The sequence below is a fragment of the Enhydra lutris genome, unplaced genomic scaffold (assembly GCF_002288905.1).
Source record: "Enhydra lutris kenyoni isolate GAN:26980312 unplaced genomic scaffold, ASM228890v2 scaffoldscaffold22, whole genome shotgun sequence".
Classification (NCBI taxonomy): Eukaryota; Metazoa; Chordata; class Mammalia; order Carnivora; family Mustelidae; genus Enhydra; species Enhydra lutris.
Genome location: NW_019154106.1, coordinates 7,613,224 through 7,626,510, shown reverse-complemented (window position 1 = coordinate 7,626,510; position 13,287 = coordinate 7,613,224). Strand labels below are relative to the sequence as shown.

General features: G+C 61.4%; 1 protein-coding gene across 3 annotated transcripts; it reads left to right on the top strand.

The window, feature by feature from the left end:
* Nucleotides 1–1,645: 1,645 nt before the first annotated feature.
* On the top strand, nucleotides 1,646–8,717 carry LOC111150109 (solute carrier family 22 member 12). Of its 3 annotated transcripts, none has more exons than XM_022507463.1 (10): nucleotides 1,646–2,047; nucleotides 2,670–2,773; nucleotides 3,238–3,290; nucleotides 3,467–3,635; nucleotides 5,992–6,115; nucleotides 6,238–6,353; nucleotides 7,009–7,223; nucleotides 7,607–7,715; nucleotides 7,902–8,105; nucleotides 8,654–8,717. In XM_022507463.1, exons 1-10 carry the CDS (start codon nucleotides 1,646–1,648, stop codon nucleotides 8,715–8,717), a joined length of 1,560 nt encoding a protein of 519 aa, XP_022363171.1. The 3 variants fall into 3 exon arrangements, with proteins under 3 accessions (XP_022363171.1, XP_022363170.1, XP_022363172.1); XM_022507462.1 differs by having other exon boundaries at nucleotides 3,238–3,392; XM_022507464.1 differs by lacking the exons at nucleotides 3,238–3,290; nucleotides 3,467–3,635.
* Nucleotides 8,718–13,287: the final 4,570 nt, after the last annotated feature.

The following is a 13,287-nucleotide window of genomic DNA, read 5'->3' as shown; positions in this document are numbered from 1 at the left end:
TTTTTGTTTGGGTTTTACAAGAGGAGAGGTTGAGCTTGTTTTGCAACCCTGAATGAAGAAGCTGAATGTGCCAAAGACCAGAGCAGGCTCCTGAAGTATTTACTCCCAACTGTCAACAGTGGCGATAACTGGTTGCTGAGTTTAGGACTCATCTTTGTTTTCTTTGTACCTTTCCATATTTTCTGAAATTTCCAGAAGGTGTGTACGTTGATTTTATCCTCCGGAAAAAAAGAGAAGTTGCTGTTAAAACCAGCAGGCCTGCACCTGCTGTCCAAATCCGTGCTGATCCCAAAGACACCCTATGGAAGTGTCCCTGCCCTCCAGGACCTGGTTGGAAATGGGACCAGTCGGACAGTGACAGAAGGGTGCAGGCCAGTGCAAAGATGGGGCTCCACTCCTGACTTAGAGCCCAGGAGGGCAGCAAGAATTAGCCAGCAGAGCCCTCTGGAGGAGGAGGCACCTGTAGTGTCTGTAGGATGTGGCCCAAAGCTGAGCCCAGGGTTAGCATCCCAGGCTGGGAGCATCCGCAAGGAGAGGAGCAAGGATGGGAGCCCATTAAGCCGGCCCAGGGGACACTGGGGAAGTGATGGGGGGAGTTGGGGCACAGAGGCCAGGAAGGCAAAGAGGTTGTACCTGGTGTGCTGTATGGATGGGCAGAGGGAGGGTGGGCAAGACAGAAAGCCGTGGGAAGGGAGTTACTCCTGAAATAGGCGGCCTCATACCCAAAGCACAGGAGAAGAAATGGCTGGGTCGCCATGATTGCTCCCTTGCCCCTCCTCCAGCTGCCACACATCACGCACACACATCTGCTGACACCACAGAGCCCTATGGAGGGCTCAGAGTGAGGGACAGCAAAGGGAGCATGGCCATCAGTGGCAGCAGACAACAGAGGGGAGGGTAGAGGGCAGGGGAGGGCAGGGCCACATGGGGGAGGTAGGGGTGCAGGTGGCTGACTTGGGCCCAGAACCCCCCCCCACACACACACACACAAGCTGAAGTCCTCGCAGCCCACAGATGTCACTCCTGGCTCACACCAGTCCCAGGATCAGTAAGGTCCCCAGCCAGCAGCTCTCTGCATGAGGCCTGGATAGTTCCCACTGTGAGGCCGGCAGGGATGCTGGGGGATGGCAGCAGCTCTGCCAAAGCCTCCCCTACACCTGTCAGAGACCAGGTGCCCCTGGCCAGGCCTCCCCGCCAGGCAGGAACCACTGTGCTCTGCCCCTGGGCCTCCCTCAGAGCTGGGTTAAACTTTGACTGATTTCTGACCCCTGTTCCGTAAATGTCACCTGGTCACAGTTTAATTCCAGTCTGGGTGCTTTCAGACTCCATGTTCCCCGCTTCCTATAACCAGCTTCTCCTGGAGGTTTGGGGCCAGCTCCATCTCTGGAAGGATGCTGGTGGCTTCAGGATCACACCTCATGGCTCCTGGTCCCAGTCAGAGCCACCACGAGTGACCGTTGCTGGACAGACTTCCGAAGAGCCCTGACCCAGAGTCAGCGACGGGGGTGGCCTCTGCCATGCTCCAGACTTCTTGGCTGATGAAGCAGGTGCTGCTGTGGGGGAAACAATCCCCCTGCATCGGCTCCTTGGCCCTGGGCCAGCTTCTGTGAGGTGGGCACTCCACTGGTCCCCCCGAGTGGGCTCCATGGCATTTTCTGAGCTCCTAGACCAAGTGGGTAGCCTAGGCAGGTTCCAGGTTCTCCAGATGGTGGCTCTGGTGGTCCCCATCGTGTGGCTGACCACTCAGAACATGCTGGAGAACTTCTCGGCCGCCGTGCCCAACCACCGCTGCTGGGTGCCCCTCCTGGACAACAGCACTGCCCAGGCCAATGTCCCTGGGGCCCTGGGCCCCAAGGACCTCCTGACCATTTCTATCCCACCGGGCCCCAACCGTGAACCCCACCAGTGTCGCCGCTTCCGCCAACCACAGTGGCAACTCCTGGACCCCAACGCCACGGCCACCAACTGGAGCGAGGCTGCCATGGAGCCGTGCGCGGACGGCTGGGTCTATGACCAAAGCACCTTCACCTCCACCATCGTGGCCAAGGTAAGAGCCTCTCCTGACACCTTCCCCGAGTCCCGGCACTTGAGAAGCCAAGGTCAGAGCTCATATTTGACTGGACTCAGAATGGCCCAGTCCTGGGAGGGACCCACGTCCTCACTCACCACAGGTGCTCTTCCAGCCCCTCTTCCAGCACATCTCCTGCCCTACGGGAGAGGGGGAGTCTGGGGAGTCAGCAGGGGACTTGGGCTTGTGGAAGAGTGGATGGTGCCGAGAGCCGGGCCGGACCTGATTAGCCGTGACTCAGGGAGCTCTCCCCACCGCCTGTGTCAGGGGGCAGGTGACCCCTAGAGTCCAGTCAAATCTGGGCAAGAGGGAGGGGCAGCCCAAGCCAGCAAGGGGAAGGGGGCTCTTTGTAGAACCAGAGAAGCCCAGGAGAGTGGGGACAAGGCCCCAGCTCAGGGTCGCCCTGCAGAGGGGGTGCAGCAGGGGAGAGCAAACGAGTCTAGAGAGGGCTTGACCCTGGACCAGAGGACAACAGGGTGACAGCCTGGCCCTATCACCCTAGAGGTCCGCAGGCCACCCTCCCCCACCTAGCTCACACGGGGCTTCCCACCCAGCGCCTCTGCCCCCTCCCTTCTGGGCTCAGCTCCCACTCTCTCACCAGTGGGACCTGGTGTGTGACTCCCACGCCCTGAAGCCCATGGCCCAGTCCATCTACCTGTCAGGAGTCCTGGTGGGAGCTGCCATGTGTGGCCACACCTCCGACAGGTGAGCGCCCCCGGCTCTGGCAAACCCCCCTTTCCTCGCGCCCTGCCCCCCATGCTCCCACAGAGCCCCGCTGCCAGCCACGACATCTGCATGGGTCTCGCTCCTGACACCTCCTGGCTCTGGCGCTGGGCAAGCCTCAGACTCACTCTGGGCCATGGCTTCCCCAAGTCTCTGGGGTCGGAGAGGGTCATCTGTCTGATCCCGCATTCACTGCTGAAATCCGCTGAGCCCCGAGCCTGCCTTCCTGTGCTGCTCCCGCTGGCAGGGGGCTCCTCTGTGCCCAGCACGCCTTAGAGCTGCCTGGACTTTGGGGACTCTGTCCGTGCAGCCAAGCCTTCTGTGGGTGGATAACTAAGGTCCCTTCCGCCTATGCCTGACAGGCAAACCCAAGGGCGTCCAGAGCCCCGTGGCTAGTGTTATGGGGCGCCGCGGATCCAGCCACCTGTGTGTCTGTGTGCCCGCAGGTTCGGGCGCAGGCTGGTGCTGACCTGGAACTACCTTCAGATGGCCGTGTCGGGCACGGCCGCCGCCTTCGCACCCACCTTCCCCGTGTACTGCCTGCTCCGCTTCCTGGCGGCCTTCGGCGTGGCAGGCGTCATGATGAACACCAGCACGCTCCGTAGGTCCCCTGACCCGGGCCCTGCAGGGAAGGCTGGCTCAGGCTCCCCGCTGACCCTGGCGGTCTTCTTGCAGTGATGGAGTGGACGTCGGCGCGCGCCCGAGCCTTGATGATGACCCTGAACGCCCTGGGCTTCAGCTTCGGCCATCTCCTGATGGGCGCCGTGGCCTACGGCGTGCGGGACTGGGCCCTGCTGCAGCTGGTGGTCTCCGCCCCCTTCTTCCTCTGCTTCCTGTACTCCTGGTGGGTGCCATCCCCCCTCCTCAGAGACCTGCCCCCCCCACCCCGCGAGCAGAGGGCTGGGGGTGCAGGAGGCCGGGAGCACAGCCAGACGGGAGGCCCAGGGGCCTGGCTCCGCTGACGGCCACCGGCCGGCGATGCTCACCCAAGTGCCTGTGGCGCCACTCCCCTCCCTGCCCCTCCCTGCTCCTCCCTGCTCCTCCTCTACTCATCCTTCTGCCGGCCGGTCCTTCCCATCACCTCTTGGCCCTTTTCCATCTTGAGTCCCTGCTTGCCTTGGCACGTGTGGGATAAGATGCAAAGATACAGGGCGCAGATGCGCACACACAGCCCCGGGCAGCCTTACATACCGACCCTGTTACTAAAGAACAGGGATGGAGACCCAGTGGTCAGAGGGGACTCCCAGCACCCACACTGGGCTCTCGTGTGTGAGCGGTCAGGGAGCCCTTGCGCTGCCCTGAAATAAACCCGGCATGGCTCTTGCTGAGCTCCTGAGAGGTGTAGGTGCAGAGTAAATATTTGTTGGATGGCCTCCTGGATGGATGGATGGATGAATGGATAGACAGACAGACAGAAAGATAGATGGATGGATGATAAACTAGTGAATGGATGGGTGGGTGGAGGGGATGGATGGGTGGATGGATGGGTGGATGGTTGGATGCCCTTTAGGGCAGAGCTGAGCCTGGCTCATTCACCTACACACCCAGCAACTTAGTTGCATGGCCATTGTGGTCACTGCAGAGGGAAGGCCAGCAGAAGCCCAGGGGAGGACGGGGCTCCTGCACTGGAAGGAGGGCTGACTCACACACCTCTCCAAGCCCAACGGGATGGAGCCGAAAGGTCTTACAACAGAGCCTCAAGCACCTAACTCACAGTCACTCTCCAGAGCAGGAGACAACCACACCTGGTGCTCTGGCTCGGAGATAGTGCTGCCTGACAGGTGGCCTTCTGCGGGCTAAGCCCCGTACTAGCAGAGTGGAGGCGGGAGGGCGGAGGGCGAAGGGCGAATGCCAATGATGTGGAGTCCAGGGCAACCCTCCTGGCTGTCTGATGCTGGCCTCGCACGGCTCATGGCCCCTACAACGGTGAGGGGGGTGCTCCTGTGCCAGTGCTCTCTCCCAGGCCACCCAACTGGGGGCCCCCAGCTCTGACTCCCTCCACGTGCTGCAGACCCTGAATTCCTTCATGGGTCCTGCTTCTTCCCTGGCCTCTAGCCTCCCGTTTGCCACCCGCTGTGTGACATCTCTATGACAGGGTCTTGGCATCACACCCCCACACTGGCTCTGTTCCAAGACTTCTGTAGCAGGGATAGCAGCCCCCACCCACCAGGTCCCAGAGTCAGGGGCACCATGATACCTCCTCCCCATCCCTCCCTGTCCCCCCACCTCAAGTTCAGCAGGTCACTGGGTCTTGTCAACTCTAACTCTAACGTGTGCTTGAGTCCCCCTTCTCTCCCTGGTTCTGCCAACCCTGGAGGACCTCAGGGCCACGTACACTTGGAGCAGGTGGCCCCACCCCTGGCTGCTGCCCCTGGGAGAAAGGGAGGCCTGCCTGGGGGGGGGGGGCTGCCTGAGCAGAGGCCCAGAGGCAGGAGCCAGTGGAGCGTGGTGGGCACGACAGGGGACTCAGTGGGCTGGGCCGGTACAAGCAGTCTGGACTGCTGTTGAGGGCTGTAGGGGTGAGGTTAGTGTTAGAGGCTGGGTCCTGGCGTGAGGAGGGGGAGCTGGGATGTGTTGGGTTCGCTAATGTCCTGGCATGGGCAACAGGGTCAAAAGTGAGGCAAGGGCAGTGGGGAGGGGTCAGGTGCAAGGCTTACTGGAGGGTGACAGGAATTGGTGGCTGCCTGTCCAGAGTAGGTGGAGGGGCCTGGTGACATCAGGACCAAAGACCCTGCCCCAGGCCTGAGCCCCTGGCTGGGCATGAAGTTGTTTGCAAGGAGGGGCCCCTGGGGGAGGAGCCAGCAAGAAGGCTGTGTGTGACAGCAGGGAGGCCCAGGACAGGAGGGGACCCTGGCGGGGCAGGGGGGAATCTCACAGGTCTGCTGGCCTGTAACCACGGGGGGTCCTTACGGCACACGGGTTCCTCCAGGCCCGGTTACCAGGTGAGGCAAGGGAAAGGCCACCGGGTTGTTAGGGGGGGACAGGGCCTCCCCACCACAATCCGAGAGGGAGAAGGAAAAAGACAGGAAGGGCCTATAGGGAGAGGAGAGTGTCAAATGGCGTGGCCTCCCTGAGCCTGGGGCCTGTGGGCACCAGTGATACCACCCCCGGGGACGGAAGGAGACAGAGGGGCAGTGAGGCTGTGGCCCTGGGAGCCACAGGCAGTGCCCCCTCCCATGTACCCCCCCGACCCCCTGCAGGCGGCTGGCAGAGTCTGCCCGATGGCTTCTCATCACAGGCAGGCTAGAGCGGGGCCTGCGGGAGCTGCGGAGGGCGGCCGCCATCAACGGGAAGAGGGAGGTGGAAGATGCGCTGACCACCGAGGTGAACTCAACCCTCAGACCCTGTCCCTGCCCCCGCACAGGCTCCGAGGAGGAGGGTCAGGGGGAGGAGGACTGGCGCAGGGCTCCCAGTGCTGACAGGGCACCCCCACCCCACCCCTGCAGGTCTTGCTGTCAGCCATGCAAGAGGAGCTGAGTGCGGGCCAGGCCCCCCCCAGCCTGGGAGCCCTGTTCTGCACACCTGGACTGCGCCTGCGGACCTGCGCCTCCACTCTGTGCTGGTAGACCGACGCCCCTTCAACCCCGCCCTGCCTGGCACCACAGCCTCTGCCTCTGGCCTGCCTCGGGCTGTCCCTGGCACCCCCCCACACTTCCACTGGAGACCCTGGAATCAGGGCTCTGGCTGGCATCCAGTCAAGGGGCCTCTAATGACTCCCCTGTCAGCCCACGGTCCTGCCAGCACGGCCACCTCCCCTTTAGTGGTCAGGCTCCAGGAGCAAGTTGGGGGGCGGGGACTGAACCACCCAGCCAGCTGGGAAGGAGAGTGCCCACCCACCCGGCCTGGAGGGGCCAGGGAGGAGGGAGGGGGATTATCAGAGCCCAAGAGCCAGTGCCACCCGGCAAGGACTGGCACCGCTGAGGTCACGGGGGAAAGACACACTCAGCAGAAGCCACAGGCATGGACGGGACAGGATGTGGCACCCAGAGGGAGGGAGGAGGGAATATGCCGCCCAGGCTTCCCTGGCCAGTGCACCTGTGCCTCCCATCAGGGCTCCCCATTGGCCAAACCTCACAGAGAGGCCCAGGGAAAGGTGGTCTACAGAGGCCACCCCACCGCTACACGGAGCCTGCAGGAGGAGGGTGGAAACGGGTCTGGGAACACACGAGCCGTTGGGAAGCTCTCCCCAAGCCTGATGCGACCGGCCCCCACCGCAGGTTCGCCTTTGGCTTCACCTTCTTCGGCCTGGCCCTGGATCTGCAGGCTCTGGGTAGCAACATCTTCCTGCTCCAGGTCCTCATCGGGGTAGTGGACATCCCGGCCAAGATAGTCACCCTGCTGCTGCTGAACCGTCTGGGCCGCCGGCCCACCCAGGCCGGGTCCCTGGTGCTGTCAGGACTCTGCATCTTGGCCAACACGCTCGTGCCCCTCAGTGAGCATGGCAGGGGCGTGAGGCTTCCCGACCTGGGGGCGCTGAGCCAGGAACAGAGGGCACTGGACCAGAGCGGGGGCCCAGTTAGGAAGGAGGCTGCCAGGGCCTCCGGGAGAGATGGCTCAGAGCCCGAATGCAAGGGGAAGGTGGGGAGCAGGGGGTCCAGGAGTGTTCCCGGGGTCTGGGTCCGGGTGTCAGGGTGGGTGGCGGTTTGGTGACAGTGAATGTAGCCATGAGATCACTCGGGACATGCTCTGGGGACACCCAGGTAGAGCTGAGTCACAGACATTGGGAGGTCGGAGAGGGGCCTGGGCTGGAGAGAGCCCCCATCTGACCTCGGGGCCCCTGCCACCAGCTTTGCTTAAGCCCATCTCTGTCTGCAGAGATAGGGGCCCTGCGTTCAGCCCTGGCCGTGCTGGGGCTTGGGAGCGTGGGGGCTGCTTTCACTTGCATCAGCATCTACACCGGGGAGCTCTTCCCTACCGTCCTCAGGTAAGGAGGCGCCCGGGGCTGGGAGGGCATGGTGGGGACAGCCTTCCCCAGCCTTGGCCATTCCCACCGCCATCTCCCTTCCACGTGGTCTCAGGGCCACCCAGGTGCGTCCCAGCTCAGCCTGGACCCCTGGGCCACCCTGGACAGGGGGTGGGGGGGCCCTCACTGGTGTGTCTGCGACGACAGGATGACCGCTGTGGGTCTGGGCCAGATGGCAGCCCGTGGGGGAGCGATCCTGGGGCCTTTGGTCCGGCTGCTGGCCATCCACGGGCGCTCACTGCCCCTGCTAGTGTACGGCGGGGTGCCCGTGCTCAGCGGCCTGGCTGCTCTCCTGCTCCCGGAGACCCAGAGCCTGCCGCTGCCCGACACCATTCAAGATGTGCAGAACCAGTGAGTGAACTCCACCCGGGGCCACCTTCTTTGTACCCCCAGGGAAGCCCAGAATGGGGCAGCCCTGCCCCCCAGCCCCTCCCCTGGGCAGAGGGAGAAGCCAGGGCACAGAAATCCGGCTCAGTCACATCGTACATCTGTGGGAGGGGGGAGGCCAAAGGCTGGGTCTCCTGGCTTACAGTGTGGACTCGGTCTCCTGTCCTTCATGCTGCCATCTGAGGCCCTGATAGCTGGCCCGCCCTCTGCTCCACCTTACAAGAGGTCAAGGGGAAGGACGTGTGTAGTCCTTCGGAAGGGGGAGGGCCAAGTGTGCGATGGGCATTGTTGGGTGGCCTCATAGGCCCCAGACTCTCCCGCTGAAACCCCTGGATGGCTGGCAGGGTTGTCACCGCCACCCCCTCCCCAGGACGCTCTCAGGGAGCTCCTTCCTGGGCTGGGGAGAGCAGGGCAGGAGTCCTGCCCCAGTCCTCAGGAGGGCCACAGTGCAGGGCTCAGAGGTCACGCTGCACCCAGGAGACAAAAGCCTCTTGTCTTTCGTGTCTGAACAGGGCGGTAAAGAAGGCGACGCACAGCGCTCCAGAACACACTGTCCTGAAATCCACACACTTTTAAGCCTCCTGGGAATTCTGCAAAGTGACATGGGGAGGGGCACTTCTCTCCTTTGGAGAAGGCAGGACGGCAAAGGCCCCCATCTCTAGAAGAGGACCTAGGGGCGGCCCCTCTCTGCCTGAGGAGCCACCTTCAACAGAGCAAGCCCAAGAGGATGGCTTCTGGCTGCCGGCTGCCCTGTGCACCCTCACAGGACTCTCCCTCGTGACTGCGAGAAGGAGCAGGGACCCTGGGAAGCTGTCACCCCCCGCTCCCCTCCCCACTGCTCACGGCCCCCAGCTGCCCACGGCTCCCCCTCCAAGCTCGGAGGGCACCATCACCCAAGGTCAAAACTTCCCCAGTTCCTCACACTGGTCCCAGAGCCCCGCACAAGTCTCAGATCCTCAGTGGTTTCCAAAAGACAGTTCTGGCCTCCGGTCCCCCCTCTCCACACTGCAGCCACAGAGCCAATCCTCCCCACCCCTTCTCTACCTGACGGAGTCCCTCCCAGACCCATGGCAATGGCCTCCATCCGGGGGCCCAGCCCAAGGCCATAGTGAAACCCTTACCCACAGTCGCAACCCTGCACCAGAGTCCCACCCGGCCAGCCTCAACGTTCCCAGAGGGCTGGGGGGCCCGCTTACCCCTTGACCTCAGCTCCCACACAGAGCCTGACAGGAGGCCCACTGGTGCGAGGGAGACAAAAGAGGGAATAAAGGAACAAATGACAGCCCCTAGCTGACTCCAGGGATGAGCTGTGGGTTCCGGGCGGGGGTGGGGATGGTGGGGAGCTCCTCAAGGGGCTGGCCCTTTCCCAGGCCAGAGCATCAGCCCTTTCAGGCCTGTTGTGCGCTGGGCATCCCCCTGGTACCTCAAGGCATCATCTTATCTTTTCCCAAACCCTTCAAGAAAGACAGCCCATTTTACAGATGGGAAAGTAAGGCTCAGAGAAAGTGACTGCCTGTGACCTGCAGCTGGGAGCAGAGAGTCAAGAGCCCAGCCCCGGTCTCCAGAGCCCTGGCTACGACATCCCCTTCCCCCCTGGCCTCAGACTGTACAACCGGGCAACCAGTGAAACCTCTTGAGGCTGACACCTCGCTCTCAGAATGAGCCAGGGCCCCATGGAGTCCCCTGGCACCCCTTACAGGAAAACCGCAGACAAGGGCTCAGATGGAAGGGGGTGGATGCCCGAGCTCCCCAAACACAAACGTGGGTGCAGGCGGAAGCCATCTGCGACTCATAGGGGTCCCCACCACCCCAGAGCTGTGCTCAGGTGACCTCTGCTTCTGCCTGGGTCACTGTTTCTGGGCAGCTCCACGAAGGGCTGTGCCCTGACACACACGTACACACACACACACACACACACACACACACACACACACACAAACCAGCGATGGGAACACTTGTGCTCGTACACACAGATGAGCAGAAAAACAGAAAGCTGCTCCTTGCCCCTGGGAGACAGGATCACTCACTGGCCTGGTCTTTCCGCCGCAGCCCGGGGGCCTCTCAGGGGAAGAGAGAGTGGGATCATGTCTTTCAGCCAACACAGGCTGCCCCTCAGTGCAGAACCCCAGGACAAGGGCAGTGGGGATCACGTTTGTAAAGCTGCCCAAAGGAAGGTTTGTCTCAGCCTGCCCGGAACTTTTGGTCCTGTCTGCCTGCTGCCCAACTGAGCGACAGCTACTTCCTTAGCCTTGCTCGGCATTCTTGGGGCCCCCTGGTGTCCAGAAGCTTCCAGAAGAGAGAACACAGGGCTGGTGAGAGATGGCTCCCCCTCTCCCCTAGAGTGTTCTGTGGTTCACCAAGTGGTCAGAGCTACCCCTCTGCCCACATTCAGAGCAGACTTGCTCCCGGCCCTTCCAGGGGGTCCCAGTCTTCTAGAACCCAGGACCTACCTGCTTCCAACATGTCCTCCCCTCACTGAACTCAACAGGACCCGGAAGCTGGGAGGTTCCAGGGCAGCTGGGGGTGTCATCACCATGGTGGAGTGGGTGCCTTGCCAAGGGAGAGGGGACTCTCCTGGCAGTGGTCACAGGCCCGCTTTCCAGCTGGACACCATCACACAAAAGCAGGCCTTGGGCCACACCCTCTCTTTTGATGCTCCCACAGGTAGCTCCCGAGCACAGAGGCAGCAGTGGCACCCTGCAATGGGAGAGCCATGGGAATTGGGTGTGGGAAGGAAGAACCCATCAACTACCCCCACAGGCTCATTACCCCCATGGCAGTAGAGGCCTCAGGCACTGGGGACAGGACAGTGGCTCAGGACCCTCTCCGGCCATTCTCCTATCTCCAGCCAGGCCTGCAGCTCTCCCAAAACGGGGTGTGGGGAGCGCAATGCAGGCTCCTTCGGCTCCAGATATGAAAGGGATCCAGGAAAGGGATGTCCTCCCAGAATGGCGAGGGCTGTACACGTACAGCCTGGGTTCCAGCCCTGGCTGAGCTTGTGTTCCTTCCCCTGGGGGGTTGTGTGGTCTTCAAGGTCAAGGCATCAGCTAGACCCCACTTGGAGCTTCCTCCCCAACTCTGTCCTTGATCCTCCCCAAGTGGACTCTCCTGACATATCCTTGCAAGTACCACGTGTCCAAAAGCGAGGTTCCTGGAGTTCCAGTCACCCCCAGATGCTGTTTGCACACTCCTGGGGTTCACTGCCAGGCCAGCCAGACCCCAAGAAGCTCAGCTCAGGCCCAGTGTTAAGTTCAACATCAGATGCCCAGACGAAGGAGCTGAGACTGAGGAGACCATATCTCACAGATGGATAAACTGAGTCCATGGTAGAGTCCAGAAATCTCTCCTCTTACAACCAAGCCCTCAAGTGACAGGAGCTCTTAGCCTCCCAACACAGAGAGGAAAACACCCAGTCCTACAGCCACATGGCAGTGAGCAGGACTGGGACCTGTTCTTCCAACTCCTGCACTGTCCCTCTTTCTGGTCCCTTACTCTGATAGACTGTTTAGGACAATTCTAGAAATTTCTGGAAAAAAATGTTCCCTTCTTGGCACCATGGAACTCCTGCCAGTTTCTATTTGTTTTCTTTGGCTAGCGGTGATGGGGCAGAGGAAACTGAGATGTTTCCATCCCTTGGTCAGAGAGAGCAGCCGTCAAAGACCCGGGCACAAGATTGTCCCTGGCACAGGGACAGGATGTCCCGGCAAGACTGCCCTGAGTCAGGGCCTCCCTCTGGCTTCCTTGGAGTGGGGGGGTTAGAGCTGACCTCAGGTTCCAAGACTGCGAGCAGCGGGGGGCGAGCAGAGCCCATGCCTCCCCCAGGTGGTTGGTTCAGAAGGGCAAGGAGAGGCAAAGTCTATGGAAATCCACACCTGGGGGGTGGCTGCAGGACAGCTCTCACTGTGGCTGCCCCAGCTCCTGTGGACATCAAGCCCAAGGACCCTGAGAGGGATCCACGCCTAAACATGGGCCAGACTTGTGAGCTGGAAGCTGCAAGAAGGAACTGGCCGGCGTCAGAGCTACCTGTGGTTGGAAGCTCGAGATGCAGATCTGAGGGGTGAAGGGTGATGGCAAGCCAAAGGCACGAGAAAGTAGAGTCAGGAGAGGGAGGCAAGATCCCCCAGCACAAAGTGGGGGAGACCCAAGTGGCAGAAGCAGGGCTGAGTCACAGCTCATGTGTCCAGTGGCGTGGCCATCTACCACTGCCATGTGGGAGATGAGGACTTCCCACACTCTGTTCCCCAGAGAATGCCCATAGGCCCAGGGCCTCAGGTACATACAGCCCTCGCCATAAGTTTCTACTCCTTGCCACCGAGCTTAGCAAATACAGACCGGCCTCGAAGCGTGTTTGGGACCGTGGCCCTGTTTAGTGTCTCCAGGAAGGAGCAAACACCTGGGGGGGAGGTTCTGGAGCCCCAGGACCTACCCATAGTCAGCCAGCACGGACTGGAGGTGGGGGGGGGGCTACAGATGATAGGGTCCAAATCCTTAGAGATGCAGAAAAAGCAGAGACTCTGGAGTTAGGCAGAACTGGGCAGGGGGGTCAATGCAGACTCAGCCACTGAAGCTCTTGTCACCCAGGAATAATACCAGCTTCCCCAAGGGCTTTAGAAATCCCAGGGCTCTTGCAAGACCCACGCACAAGCAGCATAGACACACTTTAACCACTAGGGGGCAACATGACGCTCTTGCCTCTGGGGATTTGTCCTGAGGTCTCAGGTGGGTGGGCTGTCCCAGGCCACCCACCAGCTGGTCCGCAGCCCCATCCTCAGGCCAGGAGGGACATGAGGGTGAGACAAAGACAGGCCGCCCCCAGGAACCCAAAACCGTGCTCAGCCCAAAACTCTGGAGGCCACTTACCAGCTGTCACTGGCCAGTTTGTACCCAAACCCCAGAACAGAGACAGGACCGATGTCCCAACATTACCCATCCCCCAAAAAACTGCACAGGACCATTGGATTTGGAAAGTTTTTGTTTTCTTTTCCCACACATTTCCGGGGTTGGGGTGTTTTCCAAGACTCAGACACATTTGTTAACAAAGAGAGAAAAAAAACTGGGGGAGCAGGGAGCCCGTGGGCAGAGAAGTGACCCCAACAGTCAGCGGGCAACGCCCAGCTCTCTCTCTTCCCTGATGCCCGCGCCCAAC

Excerpts from the sequence above, each read along its gene's own strand:
- LOC111150109 (XM_022507462.1), top strand. The coding sequence starts at position 1,646 with ATGGCATTTTCTGAGCTCCTAGACCAAGTGGGTAGCCTAGGCAGGTTC. Across the intron at positions 2,048-2,669 it reads CCTCCACCATCGTGGCCAAG|TGGGACCTGGTGTGTGACTC; the intron begins GTAAGAGCCTCT and ends CTCTCTCACCAG. Across the intron at positions 7,224-7,606 it reads CAACACGCTCGTGCCCCTCA|AGATAGGGGCCCTGCGTTCA; the intron begins GTGAGCATGGCA and ends CTCTGTCTGCAG.